Source organism: Myotis yumanensis, unplaced genomic scaffold (assembly GCF_028538775.1).
Source record: "Myotis yumanensis isolate MYYU_CA2020_CCGP unplaced genomic scaffold, mMyoYum1.0.hap1 SCAF_16, whole genome shotgun sequence".
NCBI classification, from domain to species: Eukaryota; Metazoa; Chordata; class Mammalia; order Chiroptera; family Vespertilionidae; genus Myotis; species Myotis yumanensis.
The window spans coordinates 43,648,370-43,667,905 of record NW_027223767.1 but is presented as its reverse complement, the minus strand read 5'-3'; the positions used below and the strand labels follow the sequence as shown (position 1 = coordinate 43,667,905).

The 19,536-nt window shown below is 56.3% G+C and overlaps 3 protein-coding genes across 6 annotated transcripts; 1 reads left to right on the top strand and 2 right to left on the bottom strand.

Moving 5' to 3' along the window:
* Positions 1-827: 827 nt before the first annotated feature.
* On the bottom strand, positions 828-5,980 carry MRPL10 (mitochondrial ribosomal protein L10). The gene is made up of 5 exons (XM_070395546.1): positions 5,906-5,980; positions 4,159-4,328; positions 2,866-3,030; positions 2,472-2,616; positions 828-1,706 (listed from the first exon to the last, which is right to left on the bottom strand). The coding sequence occupies exons 1-5, from the start codon at positions 5,955-5,957 to the stop codon at positions 1,450-1,452; spliced, it is 789 nt and encodes a 262-aa protein (XP_070251647.1). The 5' UTR covers positions 5,958-5,980; the 3' UTR covers positions 828-1,449.
* Positions 5,981-6,135: 155 nt separating this feature from the next.
* On the top strand, positions 6,136-11,508 carry LRRC46 (leucine rich repeat containing 46). 2 transcript variants are annotated; one of them, XM_070394112.1, is made up of 8 exons: positions 6,136-6,427; positions 6,516-6,621; positions 7,434-7,542; positions 8,348-8,394; positions 8,658-8,767; positions 8,951-9,020; positions 9,334-9,473; positions 9,784-11,508. In XM_070394112.1, the coding sequence occupies exons 1-8, from the start codon at positions 6,418-6,420 to the stop codon at positions 10,323-10,325; spliced, it is 1,134 nt and encodes a 377-aa protein (XP_070250213.1). In that variant the 5' UTR covers positions 6,136-6,417; the 3' UTR covers positions 10,326-11,508. The 2 variants fall into 2 exon arrangements, with proteins under 2 accessions (XP_070250213.1, XP_070250214.1); XM_070394113.1 differs by having other exon boundaries at positions 9,773-10,242.
* Positions 10,431-14,430, bottom strand: SCRN2 (secernin 2). Of its 3 annotated transcripts, none has more exons than XM_070394109.1 (8): positions 14,350-14,430; positions 13,835-14,002; positions 13,097-13,284; positions 12,334-12,533; positions 11,439-11,654; positions 11,185-11,350; positions 10,909-11,089; positions 10,431-10,645 (listed from the first exon to the last, which is right to left on the bottom strand). In XM_070394109.1, exons 1-8 carry the CDS (start codon positions 14,398-14,400, stop codon positions 10,493-10,495), a joined length of 1,323 nt encoding a protein of 440 aa, XP_070250210.1. In that variant the 5' UTR covers positions 14,401-14,430; the 3' UTR covers positions 10,431-10,492. The 3 variants fall into 3 exon arrangements, with proteins under 3 accessions (XP_070250210.1, XP_070250212.1, XP_070250211.1); XM_070394110.1 differs by having other exon boundaries at positions 10,561-10,645; positions 10,909-11,046; XM_070394111.1 differs by lacking the exon at positions 12,334-12,533 and having other exon boundaries at positions 10,909-11,046.
* Between the last annotated feature and the right edge of the window lie 5,106 nt (positions 14,431-19,536).

Sequence of the window (19,536 nt, the reverse complement as noted above, 5' to 3'; positions counted from 1 at the left end):
TTCGCCAGCAGGTCAAGGATGCAATGTGGGGAGAAATGCTTTAGGCCACGTCCCCCGCCCACCTGGTGCCCACAGGGCCTTGGCTGACCCCTCGTGGTGTTACACCTCTCAGGAGCCTGCTCGCCGCGCCATTCAGAACCTCAGCACAGCTCAGCTCCCCGCCCCAGGAGGGCGCCGTTGCACCTGTGGTTCTGGGAGTCGGGGCAGCTCTGTGCAGACCAGCTCTGGCACCCGTGAGCCTCAAGGGCCTTTTAACGCATTTCACATTGATTGAGCATCCTGGGTGTCCGGAGCAGAGCTGGGCTCTGGGCAGTTGGTCCTAGACCAGGCACAGAGAAGCTGCTGCAGAGCGCCGCTGCCAGCGTGGTGCCTGCCCAGGCCCGGGGAGCCGGGGCGCTGTTCCAAGTCCAGCAGGAATGCTCCACAGCCACTCTCCCCACTCACCCTGCGTCCGCCCAGCGCAGGCGCCAAGGGCAAGGGTCGGCTTCTAGTTAAACATCCTCCCTCCTTCATTAGGCACTTTTGTTCCCCAGGACTTGGATGACACCTTCTACTTAAGAGCCACCAAAGCCCCTCATCTTCGCAGAATGCTGGTTGCCCCCCAGCTCCTCTGCTCAGAACCACCTGAGACATGGTAGCTGCTGGGCAGAGCTGGTGGCTGCCTCCCAAGGACAAGCCTGTGGGGATGCCACTTGTGGGTGTGGGGACAGGGAAGTCACAGGCGTGGACACGGGAGAGGAAGGATTTTCTAGGAAGGGAAGTGAGAGTCAGAGATGAGCCTGAGGATAAGTGGACAGGAAGGTAAGTTTGTAAACAGCAAAACAGACTAAGTAAAATGCATTTATTTTTGTCATAAAGCGGTGTTCCCAGCCTTTCCACAACACGGCACACCCGCGGACGGAGAATTCACATCCACGCCCACCCGCGACCTCAGAGGAAGCTCTAGAATCCAGAGCACGTCTCAGAGCAGAGCCTGGTTCAAGTCCTGTTCTGCCACTTACCAGCCGCATGACCTTGGGCAGGCGCTGTAACTTCTCTGCCCCAGGAATAGAAGAACTAACACCTAGAAAGGGTTAGCATGCAGCCTCGCAGCAGGCTCTCCACAGAACCCATTCTTAGAACAATTACTCAGCTGAGCTACTCTGACAGCGAGGGTCAGGCTGGGGAGCATGTCCAAGGAACAGTGAACAGGAGGCAGAGGGCAGTATCCTCATCTGCTCAACCGCTCTGCCTTTAACCTGGAGCTGACTCTCTGCTCTTTATCGGGTCGCAGGTTGGAAAAACGAAGGACAAAGGTGGCGATTAAGCCTCCATTCTGAAATGAAATCCTTCATCGGAGGAGGTCATCGTCAGTAGAAGCCAGGGAACATGTGCCACTCCCACCCCAAGTTCACCCACATTCCCGAGGACAGCATGGCCAGTGGGGCAGGTGTGTTTACAGGCAGGCGGCTATGAGTCCGGAACAGAGTCGGGAGGACCGGGCTGCCCAGTGGCTGGCTTGACAGAGTCCCCCTGATGCTGCTGTCTGACGTACTGATCCAACAGGGCCGTCAGGTGGAGGGGCTGGTGCTGAAGCAGGGCGTGGGTCTGGGCCGTGAGGAGGGTGAGCCCTCCTACCAGCTCCCCCTGCACCAGGGCCAGGCTGGGAAGCTTGGAGTAGTTGATGAAGCCTTGCCTGCTGAGGATGGTGTCATCAATGCAGCCACCTGGAAAAACACAGGGTCAGGGGGCTCCCCACAATGCCTTTCCTCTCCGAAACATGCCAACCCTAGCAATTGCTCTCCATTTCCCTTCTCCACCTCCCATCTGGCTCCCACTTGTGCCCCACCCCACTCACACTGTGTTTGGGACGGATCGCCTCGCCTCCTTCCTAACTCTTCTCTAGAAAATCCTTACATAAATCATCCACCTGGACTGACCCCCACTAAATCACTGCTCCCTAAACTTTCTTGAAGAACCATGGAGAGTGTGTGTGTGTGTGTGTGTGTGTGTGTGTATGGGGGGCAGGGGGGGTTCTAAACTGATTCCTGCCCCTTCCCACAGAGACCTATGAATCAGTTTCCTAGATAGAAACAGTACCTCTAGGGATTCTTAGTACCAGGGGAGGCTGGGAAACGTTGCTGCCTGTTCCTCAGCACCCTATACTTGGGCTATCTGTTTTCATTATCTTTGTGGGTTTTAGCACCTAGTAAAGACTCAAGGTGTCTGAACTTCCTCCCCCAGTAGAGTCCTCTCTGCCTTCCCTAACCTTCCCCCATGCGTAAGCGATGCAGGCAGTGAGCCAACACAGGTGTTAGAAGACACAGGCAGCTCTCGACAAATGGTGCTGCTGACTGAGGCCCCATCTGTGAGAGGATGTCTTCTCCAAAGATGTCCACGGTCTCACGCACTCATGCCTAGCAGCTGGCGCTCGGCGGCTGTCGCACCCGCTCCCTTCACCCCACCCCCAACAAGCAGGGGAGCTTGCTCACCTAACAGTGGCAGGAAGGGCACACCCTTCAAGATTCGCACCATCTCCTTGACTTTGGGCTCTTTGCTGACCAGCAGCAGGTTGTGCCCCACAAAAAGGGGCAGCAGGTTTCGGTACTTGGAATCCTCCAGGAAGGGCTTCAGGATCTGGAACCGCAGGAAAGAAGGGTTCATTGGGGACGAGTGGGAGGAAGAGCTGCCCACCTGGGTCACAGGCCACATCAGCTAAGGGTGAAACCAGAGGGTCTCCTCAGCCCCTAATCGCAGTGTAGGCACCAGAAGAGAGAGCTGCTAGTGGAGGGGAGGAGTCGGAAGTGCCCTCTGGGGAGAGATGCTGGGTCTGTGTGGGCAGGGGAAGGGGAGCACGGGCAGGGTCCATGGTAGACGGCTCCCTACCTGGTTAGGGAAGGCCTTCACCAAGATATTGTGTTTCCGCAGCCGGTGTTGCATAAACAGCTTGTCCTCCGCACCCAGAGGCACATTCTGGCAGACGGCTATCATTCGGTTGTTTTGGAAAACTGCTGCTACCTCCCGACGGAGGAGCCGGATGAGGCCTGTCTCCTGAAATCAGGAAGGGACAGCCAGGGGGACATAAGCTGCTTCTTCTCTGTCCCCCTCGGCTCCCGCAGGGATGAGTGCCGGGCTTCCCACGAGGCCCAAATGCGGGGAAAGACCAGGTACAGGCAGGATAGTCGGGCCCTTGACTCCCAGAGACATGCTCCACCTCCCATTCTACCCTTTCATTTTCATTAGAGGATCGGTCAAGAGAGCAGTGTTTTTCCAACCTGAGAACTGATTCCCCCGATCTGGTCAGCAGTCTGACCCAGTCAACGTTATTTGACCTAGAAGTCTTGGTGCTGTTTGCAGAATTCCATGAAAATGTTAATACATGTAAGGCAAAATAATGGAAGATTCACTACTGTGCTAAATCTAGATTCTAGATTGGCCCTGTAGAATACAGCAGCCACTAGTCCAGTGATGGTGAACCTTTTGAGCTCCGCGTGTCAGCATTTTGAAAAACCCTAACTTAACTCTGGTGCCGTGTCACATATAGAAATTTTTTGATATTTGCAACCATAGTAAAACAAAGATGTATATTTTTGATATTTATTTTATATATTTAAATGCCATTTAACAAAGAAAAATCAACCAAAAAAATGAGTTCGCGTGTCACCTCCGACACTTGTCATAGGTTCGCCATCACTGCACTAGTCAAATGTGGCTATTTCTATTTAAATTAATTAAAATTAAATACAATTAAAAATTCAGAACCTTATTCACACTGACCTCATTTCAAGGGCACAATAGTCAAACTCACCCACTGGTCTTTCTGTTCTTTTTAAAAACAGAAAACCTCTATCATTCTTCTAGGAAAACATGAAAGCTTCAAGTCCTTCAAGACAGGACAGAGATACTCTCCCCAGCTACCCCGCCGCCGCCGCCACCACGCACTTGGACAGTATGGAGCTGGGAATGAGGGAAGTTCAGGAGACCCGTCCAATCCACAGAGGCCAAAGGGCCAAAGCCAAATCAAGTGACCATTTCACTTTAAAGCATCTGGGCCATGGGCCAAAGCGAGGAAGTAATCGTGTGGATGACTGTGTCTGGGAACCCCACGTCACTACGGTCGCGGATGTAAGACCACTTTCACCTCCACACCACCACCAGGTGACATGCCCGTCTTCTTACCTCCTGGACGCGCTTGGGAGGAGGTGTCACGCACCTCGGATTGATCGCGGGTTTCGGGGGGATATACTTCGTCACAGCCATCAGTTTCTGCCGCTCAAAGTGCATCACGCGCCAGTGGCGGGTCACAGCCTTGGAGCCATGGCGGACCGTCTGGAGGGCGGGCAGCCGGCCTGGAAGGGGAAGCAGCAGTGCAGTGAGATGCTGCCTCTTGGAGGCCTCAGTCTGCCCCGGGTGGAGGAAGGGGCTACCCTCGGGGCAGAGACGACCATGGCTCCCAGAGCTGAACCTAGCGCCAAAGTGGGATGAAGAATTTCCCGCTAGAAATCCTGAATCCCCAAACCTTCTCTCCTAATGGCTGACCTTAGTTCAGTTGCCTGATCCTTTGAGGCTCCCATTTCTCCAGTACTTAGTTATTATTATTTTCCAGCACTTTTTTATGCACAGATGGGGGGTGGAGGGGAGGGATGAGAACCAAAGAGAAAGTATTTTGAGCACCAACCAACATCAGCAGCACTTCTTAGAAATACCAGTCCTCAGGCCCCATTGTAGACCCACTGCATCTGTGGAGCCCGCAATGTCTGACTAAGCCCGCCAGGTGATGCGTGCTGAAGGGTGAAGTCCACTGCTCTGACCACTGCTCTGAAGGCCTTCTCCCATGATTTCAAGAAAGAGATGGGGAAAGTTACACTGCCCTCAGAGCTCCCCCAAACAAGTCTCCATTCCCTCTGCTCGTCCTGTTTGCAGGCATCGCCAGAGAGCACCCCTCAGAAGACAAGGGAACTACTCAAAAGTCCTGAGCCCAAGTGACCCCTTCATCCCCAACAAAAGAATTCAGGCTAGAGCTTCCCACTTTCAGTCCTTCCCAAGACTGGGATGAGATCGCAGGGAAAGGTTCAACCAGAAGGGAGCTCTAACAGTCAGAGAGCACGGAGAGTTCTTGGGGTGTGAGGTTATTGCCAGGGATCACACATCTAACTATCAAGAGCACAGGCTCTGGACCCAGATGGAACCAGATTTTAATCTTTCTTCTGCCACTCGAGCTGTGACCTTGACCAGTCACTTGACGGGTCTAAACAGGACTGGTTTCATCGTAGGTAAAGAGGGGATGAGAATGCTTTTTTCATCGGGTGCTTTAAGATTTAAATAACACCATGTAAAGCATTTATCACTGTACCAGGCCTATATAAGTGTGCTCAAAGTCATTTATTAAATACCTACGGCATGCCTAAGAATGTCAGGCATTATGACACCTGTTGCTTAGGCTGGTTCTGTAAAGTCTAATAGAGAGACAAATAAATAAAAACTACAGGGCCAAAGAGAGGGTGCAAGGTACAGATTTAACAGGGGAAACCTGCTTTGCAGAGGGTGGTAAGGGCAGGCTTAAGGAAGTGACATTTAGGCTGAGATCTTAAGGAGACGTAATGCCAAGGTTGGGACCGGGGGTGGTCAGCAGGAAACTGGAGGCGAGCAAAACTAGGTGATGGATTGCGGAAACCCAGAGAATGCAGGGGGGCGTAGACAATCAATACTGTGGCATGGCTGCCGCTGTCGCTGTTTGCGGTCATCACTGGAATCTGGAGCCGCCGGGAATTGGACTGGGGAAGGAGGTGGGCGAGCCAGCTGGGGGGTCCCCGGGAGCTGCCTGGAGTCAGAGGTTACGGGGGGGGGGACCAGTGGCAGAGGAGGGGAGACGGGGATCAGAGAGCACCCGCCGTAACACGCCGTGAGGGCCCGGGCCGCTCCTTACCCGCCTGGGGCAGGAGGCCGCCTCGCAGAATCCCAGCCACGGCCGCAGCCATTGCCTTCGGAGGAACGGACGGGAGCCGAGTGAAACGGAAAGAGCGAAGGATTGTGGGATACATGGGGCCGGAAGCCGTGGGAGGACCCGCCGGCTGGAGCAGTAATCCGCATGCGCCGCGAGCCCTCCCCTCTCATCCCCACCCGCCACGCCCGACCTGGCGTCGGTCTCCTAGCAACAACGCTAAACGGCTGAACCGCTCTCTGCATCCGCACGCACTAACCTCCCAGAGATTTCGGCCCGCGAAACCCCTCTACAACCCGCAAACTCCAGACCCTCCACTTCGATTTACTTTTGTCTTCTGTCCCACTTCAGTAATTTGCCCTGAATCAACCCTTTCCCTTGTCCCCCAAATCTCTGAGCTTCTCTCTCTTCATACCACCCAGGATCCCGCCATCCCCAAGGGCTATCCAAACTCTGCTCTTCGTTCCAATCCGCCCCAGGCCAGCAGCCTTTAGATCATGCCTGGAGGTGAGTAGGGAGATGGGTGGTAGGTAGAACAGTAGGGTCAGGCCTCCGAGAATAAGGAATTGTAACAATGGAACCGAACTTTTCACAGCTCAGCTTGCCGAGGGTCCAGAGAAAGGGGAAGTGTGCATTACCGAAGCCCTTATCACTAAGCGGAACTTGACCTTCCCTGAGGATGAGGATCTGTCAGAGAAGATGTGAGTGCAGGGAGAGATAAGGGTGCTGGAATATTGAAATCCCCCGGGAAGACCAGTCCCTTGAGCTGTACTGACTTGTCAGCTAATCTCTGTCCCTCTCTTACTCCACACATTCAATCAGTGGTAATGTCCAATTGATTTCCTCTCCTTCAAAATCATTCTATTTCTTTCCCACTCAACTGCCTTAGATAAAGCTGTCATCACCTCTCAAACTCCTAATTAGTCTCCCATGACCCCAGTCCAGGCTCCCCCTACTGTTGCCAAAGTGATCCTTTTAAATGAGAATTCTGATCAGTCCCTCCATGATATAATCTTCCAAAATAAAATCTAAACACCTGAGCATGAATTGACCTCTGCTGTCCATCCAGCCTTATTTCTTGCCACTCTCCAGAGGTGTGCAATTCCCCAAAGACCCCATGTTCTCACACCTCAGTGCCTTACTACTAAGAGTGGTCTGGTGTTGGGGAGACAGGAGGGGGCAGCCGCACTCACATCACCTGGGCGCTTGTTAGAAATGAAAAATCTCCGCCCCACCCCAGACCTACTGAATGAGAATCTGCATTTTTAACAAGACCCCCAGGGGATTTACGGGCACATTCAAGTTTGAGGAAGGCTGAATAAGCACATACTATTCCATCTGTTTGAAATGCTTTCTCCTCACCCCCGTCTCACCTTCTTGGCTAATTCCTACTCATATGTCACCTAGCCATCCACTCCTCCTTAAAAATCTATCCCCCCCACCCCCCATCTTCCCTGATAAGAGACCACAGAAGTGTCACTCTGTTACACCACCCCACTGACTGTTCTCCCAGGTTCCACACTATTGCTGAACTACAGACTGTCCGCCTGGACCGGGAGGGGATCACCACCATCAAGAACCTAGAGGGCCTCCAGAACCTTCACAGCCTCTATCTGCAAGCGGTAACTTCTTGCCCCCTCTCCTTCCTCTCCACTTGCTTCCTGTGGACCAAGTCTGTTTAATCTGAAAGGACCCAACCAGGTCGCCTTGCCCACTCCCTGGAGTTCAGGCAGGCAGACCTTCATTGAAACCGTTCCCAGATGAAACAGTCTCCTGGATGGAAAGACCAGTCCTCCCAAAAGAGATCTTGAGCGTGTTCTTGAATCCGTTTTTTTGTCAGACACTTCTCCTGCTCTAGTTCCTCTTGGTGTCTACCCTAAATCTCTCATGTTCTATAGCTCAAGCTCTTTTTCTGTTTTGAAGAAGAGGAAGGAGCCAAGAAGATTCCTCTGTGTCCTTCAGAAACTTGAAGGCTGTGGTAGTGGTTGGGGGAGGGGTTGACCTTCAGCCTCCCCCAGATTGAATATATCCAGCTCCCTGAACCTTTGCCCACAGAAACCATGCAAATCAAAGTAAGATATGTTCATTGCTCTCTTCATATATGCAAGTCCCCACCAAGACCCTTTCCATTTCCCCGAGTCCCCTGGTTTCCTTCTCTGATTTCCGGGTCACTCTTTGGTTGTGGGGTGAGCGGGGTAAACGTTAATCCATTGTAGCCAGCCCCAAATTTACACCCTGAACCACCCACCTGGAGAAAGCAAGTCACCCCAAGGTTGTGACAGACAGTTCAGTGACTGGGTCATCATCGTTCCCAGTTGGCAGATCTCCAGTTGCAAGAGTCGACATGGTCCTGGGGTTGTGTCCCTTTAAAGGGTCCCTCACCCAGCTGACCTCAGGCTGGTCCCCCACCTTGGTTTCTTTCTGCAGAATAAGATCCAGCGAATTGAGAACCTGGCCTGTGTCCCCACCTTACGGTATGGGGTGCCAGGGCTCAGGTGGGGGTGGGGTGGGGAACAAAGAAGGGGGAACATCCCCAAAGAACTGGCTCAGGTCTCTCCAAGCCTGGCTTCTTGTCAGCTGAGGACCCAGCAAGCCTAGCTCTGTTTCCCTCACCCCAAAAGGCCATGTGTCCCCACTTGTCTGCCTAGCCTGGGGCCGGCGCACCTCATGCCCTCTTCCTCTCCTGCAGCTGTTCTGTAATTCAGCTCTTTCTCTGAACCCCTCCCTTCCCCTGCAGCTTCCTGTCTCTGGCAGGAAACCGAATCCGGCAGGTGGAGAACCTCCGAGAGCTCCCATACCTCCAGTTTCTGGACCTTTCGGAGAATTTGATAGCAAAACTGGAGCTGGGTAGGATGCCCTCACCCTGGCTCATGAAATAAGTCCCGTGCGGGGCCCTCCCTCCTCCCGGCCCCATCTCCCTGTGCCTGCGTTAACTGCGCACCCTCCAGGGGTCGGGCTGTGCAGAGAGGCAGTGGCTTTGGGCTGGAAGGTGGGTATGAGAACCTCATTCCCCCACTTTGGTTCGAGCAGATGAATTCCCCCAGAGCCTTCTCATCCTCAACCTGATGGGGAACAGCTGCACCAACCAGGATGGCTACAGGTGAGGGCAACTGAAGTGAGAAGAAAGGCGTGATGGCTGAGCTCCTCCTACTAACTCCACGTGGGCTCCCTCTCGGCCTGCACATCTGGAGTCTGGCCCGTGGTCCCTTCCCCTCCCCCGCCCCAGCTCAAGTCGGCCCCTTTTTCCCTTTCACCCCCATCGCTCCACAGAAAACCAGCCCTTAGCAATCTGGGGACTTCCTGCTCCCGAGCCACCATCCTGCCCCGTGTGGGTGCTGTTACTCTGTGCGCAGTGTCCCCGGCTCCACGCGCAGGGGTGCCCTCCAGCCTAGCCTCTGCCTGCTGCCCTGCAGGAAGCTGGTGACAGGAGCCCTGCCCCTGCTCATGGACCTGGACAGGCAGCCCGTGTCAGAGCGCTGGGACTCGGATGAGGAGGACAAAGCCTCGGATGAAGAGTTCCCAGAGCTGAGTGGCCCGTTCCGCGCAGAGCGAGGTGACCCTGCTTCCCAAGGCTCGCAGGCTCCCCAGAGCTCACCCCTGCCCTGGGGGGTCTGGGAAAGTAGCCCCAGGCCCAGCTCAGCATCTGGGCCAGAGGACAGTACAGCTAGGGCCAGATGTCAGCCTGGGCACACAGGTGACACCCTTTCCCGCCCCCCCCCCGCCCCCCCAGCCTCAGGCTCCTCCCGGTTGGGAATGGCAGTTTGCTCAGATCAGCCAGAGACCAGCTCCCTCAGCCCGGGGCCTTCCTGCTGGGCCCGGGCTCCATCTGACACCGCGGCCTGGCCCTCACAGGCTTCCTCCAGGAGCTGGAGCAGGACATGAGCAGGCACAAGGCGCACAGGCAGCAGGCAGCCCAGGCGGAGCACCAGCTGAGGCTAGAGACCCAGCCCGTCCTCACGGAGCTGCCCCAGCTGCCAGGGAAGCCCATGGCTGGGGACCGCCCCTCCGCTGCCACTCCCCGGCAGGGGAAGGAGCCACCCCCGGAGCCTGCCTCCTTGCCACAAGCCTCCTCTGCCACCAAGAAGCTGTGCTCCCTGGTTTCCAGGGGCCCCCAAAGCACCGTGCAGGCAAGGAGGGGGGTCAGAGCAGCTGCAGCCCCCAAGGCCGCGCTGGCTGGGGCCCCCGGCACAACCAAAACCATGACCAGGAGAATCAAGAAGTGAAGTACAGCTCTCGGCTGTCAGCGAAGCCGTGGGAAAGAGGGCTGGGTGAGAACAAGGGGAGACCCCCTCCCAGAGCCCCCCTGTGGCGGGAGCCTGTCCCAATAAAGTGTCTCCAGGCCCTGAACGTGTCCATGTCACTGGAGGCAGCTCGAGGGAAAATCAGCAAAACACATAAGAAATAAAACATATTTATGAAGACGAGGCTGAGCCAGCCACTCAGAACAAGGGGCGTGGAGGACCTGCTCGGATCCCACTGCCCCCGGGGTCCAGGCCCACCCCCAGCCCCGAGTCCCAGGCCAGGCCCACCCCCAGCCCCCGCCCCACGCCAGGCCAGGAGGAGCTGTGGCGCTCAGGCGTAAGCCTGGCTCTCCCGCTCCACAAAGGCCTGGAAGAGGCCACCCAGTTCCTGGGGGGGTGGGGCCCCGGCCAACAGCCCCCTCACAGCCTCCAGGCCTTCCTGCTCCAGATCCCGCTGCTTCTGCCGCAGCTGCTGCCCCAGGTCCTGCCAGGAGAGGCAGAGGTGAGTCCCCGGCGCAGGATTCGCCCCCCATGAAGGGGGACATGTCGTCTTTGGTCTCACGGAGCAGGAGGAAGGGACAAAGGACCCGACATGCCCCTGGGCAGCTGGCTCTGAAGGGAGAGAGCCCTCTCCCCGGCCTGGAGCCTCTCTACTCCCAAGCCCCCCCACCCCCTATTCCCAGAACCAGCGGGGCGTAGGGGCCATGAGTGGTCCCCCCAGGAGGCCCTGCTCCCTGGGGGGGTCACCTGCTCCCGCTCCATCAGCCCCAGGGCCTCCTGGTGTCCGCGGTAGAGAGCGTGCCGGCGATCCACCCGAGTCTGGAAGCGGGGCGCGGTCCGGACGGGGTCCTGTGCTCCAAAGGTGGGGGACAGCACCTGGGGGGCCTGGGCCGCCCCCGCCCCGAAGATGAAAGGTTTGAACACTGACCTGAGGGGGCGCAGATGGAGGGATGGAGGACCGCCACGTCCCTCTCGAACCCGGCCCCGCACACTCCGCCTCGGTCCCCAGCCCGGGCCCCGCACCTGGAAGGGTCTGGCGTGGCCGTGAGGAAGTGGACGCAGGGCCGCGCGGGGTCCCGGGGCAGGACGGACACCATGCTGGCCGTGGTGCGGAAGCCCCCGGAGTCCATGCAGATGCCCGTCTGCTTGTCCCTGAGGATGCCCATCATCGCCTCGGCCGTGATGCCCCCTGCCAAGCGGGACAGGGTCAGGGGCCCCCAAAGCTACGGGACGGGGGAGAGGCTGGCCGTCACCCCTTCACCCCGTCACCCTCTGACCTTGCAGCTGCTGCAGCAGCTCCCGCCCGGCCCGGAAGCGGGCCTTGGCCGCCTCCATGCGCACCGGCTGCTGCGTCAGCGAGAAGACCTGAGCGAAGTCGAAGGGGCCCCGGCCGCCCCACCAGCCCTGGGCCTGGGCGTGGGCCCGAAGCGCCGGGTGTTCGGCTGAGATGTCGGTGCCGATGCTCAGCTGGTTGGAGATGTTGCGGGCGCCCTCTGCGGAGGAGGGGCGGGGGGGGCTCGTTCATGATTGAGCACCTACTCCAGTGATGGCGAACCTTTGGAGCTCGGCGTGTCAGCATTTTGAAAAACCCTAACTTAACGCTGGTGCCGTGTCACATCTAGAAATTTTTTGATCTTTGCAACCATAGTAAAACAAAGACATATTTTTGATATTTATTTTATATATTTAAATGCCATTGAACAAAGAAAAATCAACCAAAAAAAATGAGTTCGCGTGTCACCTCTGACACGGGTGTCAGAGGTTCGCCATCCCTGAGTCCTACTCTGTGCCAGGCGCTCAGCTGGGCGCTGAGAGCACAGTGGTGAAGAGGGAGACAGAACAATCACAGGAAGAACTGAGTCTGCCATCTGTGGTGAGTGTGGTGAAGAGGCACCCTCCCCAGAGCAGCCAGAGGGAAACCTGATATAAGGGGGAAACCTGACCATCAGGGAGTCCAGGAAGGCTCCTCGGAGGAAGCAGCAGGCTGGAGCACAAGAGGACTGAACCACGTGAAGGGGGAGGATAGGTTCCCCCACGGGGCTCATTTTCCATCTCTCTGGATGGCCCCACCACCCGAGAGGCTTGCGCCTGGATTGGCCCTTCCCTGCAGCCACCACCTTTCCCACCCCCTCCCAAGGCTGGCAAAGGCAGGCCCCAGCACCGGCCCCTCACCCTGGATCCTCTGTGCGGCCCACAGCCGCCCCGCCGTCTCCAGCACCCAGGCCTCGGTTCTGTCAGCCAGCAGGAAGGTGTTGTGGTAGCAGAACGGCGTGGGGTCCTCCCGGCAGCTGCCCCCCTGCCCATAGCGCTCCAGCAAGCCTGTGATCACGTGCACGGCCTCCTGGGCTGAGCTGCTGCGTTCTAAAGCCAGCCTGGCACAGAAAGAGGTCCGGGGGACAGGAGGGTGAAAGGTGGCGGAAGCTCCAGGGGACAGGAGGGTGATGGGGCACCGTGGCTGGTGGCGGGAGCTCCAGGGGACAGAAGAGGCCCAGGGAGGGTTGGTGTCAGGCCCGAGTCCCCTAGAAAACCTGCCAACACTGCAGCGATGCCGGTGGTTGTCAGGCTGTCTCTGCGGGGCCATGCAAAGGCCCAACACACAGTCTCGGAGAAGTGCCCTGAGCCCACCACCTCTTCAATCAGAGCTGCTCCGCTTTCATTGGGTTAATAAATCGGGATGAGATTTCATTAGAAAGACGTTTCACCTCTATTGATTCTGGGCCAGGGGAGGCCCAGAGGTGGCCACCTGGGAGAGCTTCCAAGCAGATTGTGGAGATGGGGCCAGGGGAGGGAGGGGCAGGGCGGCCTCCTGGTGGTGACGCAGAAAGGAAGGGGCCCTTTGTGGACCAGGCTTGGAGGAGGGGAGGAAGGCCTGGGCCAGTCCTCGGTCCCCAGACTGCTGGTGTGTTGAGGGGATGAGGAAGGGCAGGGGCCGCACCTGAGTAGATCCATGCCCAGCAGGGCCTCCCCCTCCCCAACTGGCTCCTTGGTCCACACGGCCTCGTTGCCAATGCAGACGCCATGCTCGTTGGCGCCCATCTCCGCCCCCCACAGCCAGGAGGGGCGGCTTAGGATCACAGCATGGGTCTTCGCCACCTGCTCCACCTCAATGTAGGTGCACTGGAGGTGGGGGGGGGGGGGACGGGGGGGAGGGCGGAGAGAGGGAGAGTCCGATCAGAAAGGGGAAGGTTCCTACCAAGTGGCAGTCACCTTCCACAGCCCTTAGAGCAGCGGTTCTCAACCTGTGGGTCGCGCCCCCTTTGGCAGTCGAACGACCCTTTCACAGGGGTCGCCTAAGACCATCCTGCATATCAGATATTTACATGACGATTCATAACAGCAGCAACATGACAGTTATGAAGTAGCAACGAAAATAATTTTATGGTTGGGGGTCACCACAACATGAGGAACTGTATTAAAGGGTCGCGGCATGAGGAAGGTTGAGAACCACCGCCTTAGAGGAAGGCCTTATTGTTCCCATTTTACAGAGGAGGACACTGAGGACGACAGAGGTTTTAACTAATAGGCTAAGCCAGGCTGTTAGATGTGAAGCTCATGCTCTTTCCACATCTGGAGGCCTCCCAGGTGTGGGGAGCAGAGAGGAGAAAGGTCTTGACTTAGAAGAAGGCCTACCTCTGCCACCACCCGGCACCCCAGAGGCCTAACCCACCTGGAGCCAGCTGCCAGGGGCATGAGTGCCCGCCGGTACAAACACCACCTCCTGCACCTCATCCCGGGGTCGGTCTGAGTTCTTGGCAAAGATGACAGCTGGGATGGCCGAGGCCGGGGGCACCGAGACAAAGCAGTCACAGGAACATGGGGCGTCAGGGCTCCGCGATGCCATCTGGGGGGAGGGGGAGACGCGTGTGTCCTTCGTGTCTCCACTATCCCAGCCTGGAATCAGTGCTAGGGAGCCCCTCTCCCAACACGTGAAAACAGACACCCAGGGAAGGCAGTGCAGTCGGGTTCTGGACACCCCGCACCCCGCGCACACTCCATGAGCAGTGTGACCCGGAGGCACCCACTCTCTCCCCAGCTCCAGGCTCAGGAATCGGCAGGCCGGCGCGCTCCTCGGGCCCTGCCCTTCTGAGAGTCCTGGCCCATCTCCCTTGTTGCCCTGCGCCTCTCCAAGTGTCCCACACCCCTCTTTTGTCCACCCCTTCTGGCTTCCCAGTCGTGTGTGCTCCTCACCCTCTCTCCCTGCTCGATCCCCAACTTAGTTCCGGGAGCCAGTGCCTCCATTTAGGGTCAGGTCTGCCCGTTGGACCGAGGTTCCCAGGTGACCTGGAAGGCCTTGCCCCCCGGGGCGGAGCTGGAACGGAGCGCCTGCAGTTCCTCGGTCTTCCACCAGGGTGCGCGCTAGCACCGCTTCTTGGAGAAGAGCGGCCTCCCTAGTCTGGCTTGGCTGCCTGCCCTTCCCCGCGCGCAGCTTTCAAGCAGGAAAAGGCTGAGAATCAGCCCGCAACTCCAGTAGGGTCACCGTGGGGAGCAGGAGCTGGGAGCGGAAAGGAGCCACGTGAAAAGAGAGGAAAGAAAAGCCGGGCGGGTTTATTAGAAAGCTGGGACTGCTGGGGCATCTGGAATTAAAGAACTTGTGCCCTGGTTTGAATTCCGAAGGCACGATCCCAGGCTGGTGCCCCACCCACCTCCCCAGTAAGATCTATAAGAATAGTCAGTCCCTGGCTGATGTGGCTCAGTTGGTTAAGCTTTGTCCCATGCACCAAGAAGTCACTGGATCAATTTCCGGTCAGGGCACATGCCCAGGTTGTGGGCTCCATCCCCGGTGGGGGACATGCAGGAGCCAGCTGATCTCCCTTCCTTTCTCTGAAAAAAAAAAATTTTTTTTTAAAGAAGGAAAAAGTATTTTTTTATGTTTTAAACATTTTTATTTCAGAGAGGAAGGGAGAGGGAGAGAGAGATAGAAACATTAATGATGAGAGAGAATCATTGATCGGCTGCCTCCTGAGGGCATGTGCCCTGACCGAGAATCAAACCATGATCTCCTGGTTCATAGGTCGAGGCTTAACCACTGAGACACGCTGGTAGGGCGAAAAGGTTTTTTGGTTTTTTTTGTGTGTGGGTTTTTTTTTTGTTTTTTTTTTAAAGAATGGCTCGACCAGGAGATGTAGGGAACACATAAGTTAACTCCTTTTTGAAGGGCACCTATACATAAAACCCATCCAACCCCCCAAAGGCTGATTCTGCCACCACCCCCCCCCCCCAAGTGCTTTGAAAGAAAATTTGGAAATTTCTACTCCAAAGATATGGTGTCTTTACACATAGTGAAGCTGAAACGGGAGAAGTCTTGAGTGTTCTGCTTGCTGGATCATTTTCCTCTATAAGCGATCTCCATCATATCCAGCATTTAATCGAATGCACCTCACACCGTTTTGCTCTGTGAAGTCTTTCAGGAATGGAGGAGACACTACAGATGGTCTATTTCTCCCACATACACCAGCCACACAACCAGGGCTGCTGCTCCATCGGGTCCCTCCTAGAGTGGGAATGAAGGCAGAGGCTGAGGCTTTGCCCGGAGGCAGGCTGTAGGCGGGTGTGCTTGGTGATGGCTGGAGGAGACCTGGCAGATAAGGCTGTTGGGGGCCTGAAACCTGAGATGTTTCCTAAATGCCTTCAGGTATCCCAAGAAGATGCCTGTGTCTCCAGGGAGATGAGCTTCACTGTCAGGAAGGGGACTGCCACTTGAACAGAGGAGTGGCCTAGAAGCTGGGCTGGAGTAGGGAGGAGCATCACCTGGAACTCTGCAGACCGGCACCTGATCTTGCTTTTGTGGGGTCTCTTTGGGCAGGTCTCTTACCCTGCGAGGGCCTCCGTGGTTCTCAACCACAGGTGGGGAGAGGGAGGGTTAATTTTTTCATTTGTATTTATTGATTGATATTAGAGAGAGGAAGGGGGAGAGAGAAACATCGACTTGTTGTTCCCCTTACTCATTCATTCATTGACTTTTGTTTGTGTCCTAACTGGGGATTGAACCTGCAACCTTGGTGTATCAGGACGACACTCCAACCAACTGAGCTACCCAGCCAGGGTGGCTATTTTCAGCCACACATCTCCCACTGCACAACACGACACTTTAATTCTCTGCTATCAAAGTGTCGGCAGGCTGCCAGCATCAGCATCATCTGACAGCTTGTGAAAATTGTCGAGTCTTGGGCCCCACCTCAGACCTACTGCATCAGAAGCTGCATGTTCACCAGACTTCAGGTATGAAGTCTGAGAAGGGCTGCTCTCATACAGCCCCAAGGGGCATACCTGGGTGGGGTTTGGGGAAGGAAATCGCGGTATCTTGAAAAAGTCCACGGGTGATCCGAATAGTCTACTGATTGGGAACAGCAGGACTGTTTCGTTCCTGAGATTCTTTTCAAACCTGAGCAGCCAGGTTTCCTGGGCTGACGTGGAGGTGAAGGCTGCTTCGGGTGCAGCGTCAGGGAGGGGTGGTAAGGTTGCCATTGCGTGGCATTCCAGAAACAAACTTCAAGGCCGTGGGCTAACAGGAGCTCCCAAGCGGCCAGCCGGAAAGCTGGTTCACCGTCTGCACTTCCCCAGCTTCCCGCTAGGGGGCAGGCACAGGCAGGAGGAGAGGCGGAGTCGGCGGCACAGCCCCAGGCGGCAGTTCCCAGGCTGCCTGCTCCTGTCACTTTCCATTCCAGATTTCACTCACCCACCTCGGAATTCCACTCCCACGTCCTAGGAGAGGAGATGGCGGCTCAGAGAAGTCGCCCAGAGGGTCAGTCCAGATGTTCTGATTTCCCTCCCTCCCAGCTCCTCCGGGATCGTCCTGCCAGGGGCTCCTGACCTGAAGGGTCAGAGGTGGCCAGCCTTGGGCTCCATCAGGGGGGGCCAGGCCAGCCAGGCAGCATTGCTGTCAAGGCAAACGAGCCGAGGGAGCGTCAGAGCCCCACCAAAGGCCCCCGCTAAGAATGCAGGTCAGCGGGAGGAGCTGCACGGGGAGGAGGGGCAGCCAGCCCTGCCCAGACAGGCCCAGCCGGCCCCACAGTGGCCCTCCTGTCCCTGGGGACAGCGCTGGGGGGACAGGAGAGGACTCACCAGGTTCCTGGGGTCTAACTCCCCCAGAACCAGGAGGACAAAAGAGCACCCCAAGGAGTGGGGTGGGCATGAGGTCACAGGAAAACACACCTGTTTCTTGTCCTCCGAGACGCCTAACGCAGCAGCAGATGGGAACAAACTTTTGCCCCCCCAAACACCAGTGTGGTTTCCTGTCTGACCCCCCCCCCCCCCAAGGTGGATTTTGTGAGCCCAGACCCAAACCTGTGATAGGATGGGCCAACCTGGGTACTAGATTTAGTTCTGAAAAATTGGATTAGGGTTAGAGCGGGGGAAATAGAAATCCCACTAGATAAAAAAGAATAATTTTGGCACACACAAAAAAAGTGAGGATGGGAAGGTGAAAAAACACAATAATCTGCCCAGCCGGCGTGGCTCAGTGGTTGCGTATCAACCTATGAACTAGGAGGTCACGGTTCAATCCCCAGTCAGGGCACATGCCCGGATTGAGGGCTGGATCCTCAGTGTGGGGTGTGCAGGAGGCAGCCGATCAGTGATTCGTTCTCATCATTGATGGTTCGTTCTCTCTCCCTCCCTCTCCCTTCTTCTTTGAAAACAATAACAAATATATATATTTAAAAAAAGAACACAATAATCTATCTGCCCCCTTGGAGCCCAAAACTGATCCTTCATCCACCTTCCTGGCTTTGGGGCTCTGGAGTTGAGGTTTTATACTCATTTGACATTAATTAGGCACCAACTACATGCCAGGCATTGGGCAGCCTGGGAAAGTGTGCACAGATGGGCAGTTCTGCATATCCGAAGGCGCCCCGTGGGTCCGGCGAGGGCGCATTCGTGCACAGCGTGGTTGTGTAACTGGCAGGTCTCTATCTGGGAGTTGCAGCAGGAGCCTTTCCCTCATACCTTCCAGCTGGGCGGGAGCCCATCAGATATCTTTGCTGCCTTTCATCGCCTTGTTCCTGATAGGGATCATCCTGGGTGAAGAAATCGCTGTCAGTCACCCCCACCTCACTCACAGCCAGAAGGACCGACTGACACACACACCCCCGTGTGGGGTGAGGGTGCCAAGAGGCTGGCGGTCTCTGGGAAGGCAGGGAACCAACAGCGTTCTTGGCAGGGGAGGGGAAAGAGGGGGCTTGTGTGTGGAGGAGGAAGGAAACATCTAGAACTTCCTCATCTGCACAGGTTCCACCAGGGAGGAACAGCCAGCAGAGCTATCAACCCAGAGGGAGCTCCTCCCTCCTTCTGAACCAGCCACCTCCAGAGCAGGATCGGACCCTTCCATCAGCCCAGCTCTGCCCCAAACACAGGGGGAGAGATGAGGCCGCCCAGGGCTGCGAGATCAAAGGGCAGTGTCCACCCCACCCTGCAGCAGCCTGGTCCTCACGGCTGAGGGACACGGAGTCAAGGAGGAAACGGACCGATAGGGTGAGAAGACAAATGAAGCAATGATGTGGTTGATGACTTTATTACGGCATAAAAAACACAGGCTGTTTCTTCCTCTTCTCCCTCCCCCCCAACAAAGTGGGTTCACAGCAGTTAATAAAGAAAAAAAAATCCTACATTTCTCCTCTAGGGGGCTGCCTAGAAGGGGGCAGACAGAAAACCTAACCAAAGCCCTCACCGGCCACCTCAGAGCTGGGGGCCTCCACAAGGGGAACAGCCCTGTCCCCCCCCCACCACCACTCATTCGGGAGTTCCCCTTGGAATGGTCACTGGGAACAGCTGTCCTGGTAGCACAGGGAGGTGGCGGCTGGTTTCGATGGGTGGAGGAGAAAGGCATCTCACACCCACGTGCCCTCCCTTTCTCCCCCTCTCTCCTCCTGGCCAGGCAACCTGCAGGCACTGCCAACTCTCTCCTGCCCCCAACCCTCTCGGCAAGGAAAGGGACCTCTGGCGGGGTCAGCAGGAGGTCGGGATCAGAGAGAACAGAAAGAAAGAACGTTATTTCTTAAACTACCCCGGGCCCATGAGTCCCGCTGGGAGAGTCACCCAATCCCTTGTAAGGACTCCCTTCTACACACACACAGATTCCCACCCAGATCCCAGCCCCATTTCCCTTTGAGCTCCTTGGACCTGGCTCCAGCATCCCCAAGGGAGGAAGAGACACGGTAGGCCTAAAGCCCAGGACCTTGGATGGGGTGAACAAGGTAGGGTCTCCCTTGGCTGGAGACCACAGGCTCAGTAGAGAAACACACACACACACACACACACACACACACACACTCACTCACGTACACATACACACAACATGCACAAACACATGCCCTAATATTAAATAAAATACCCTTTGCTTATAACTTAAAAATCAATACACAACTAATCCTCCAAAAA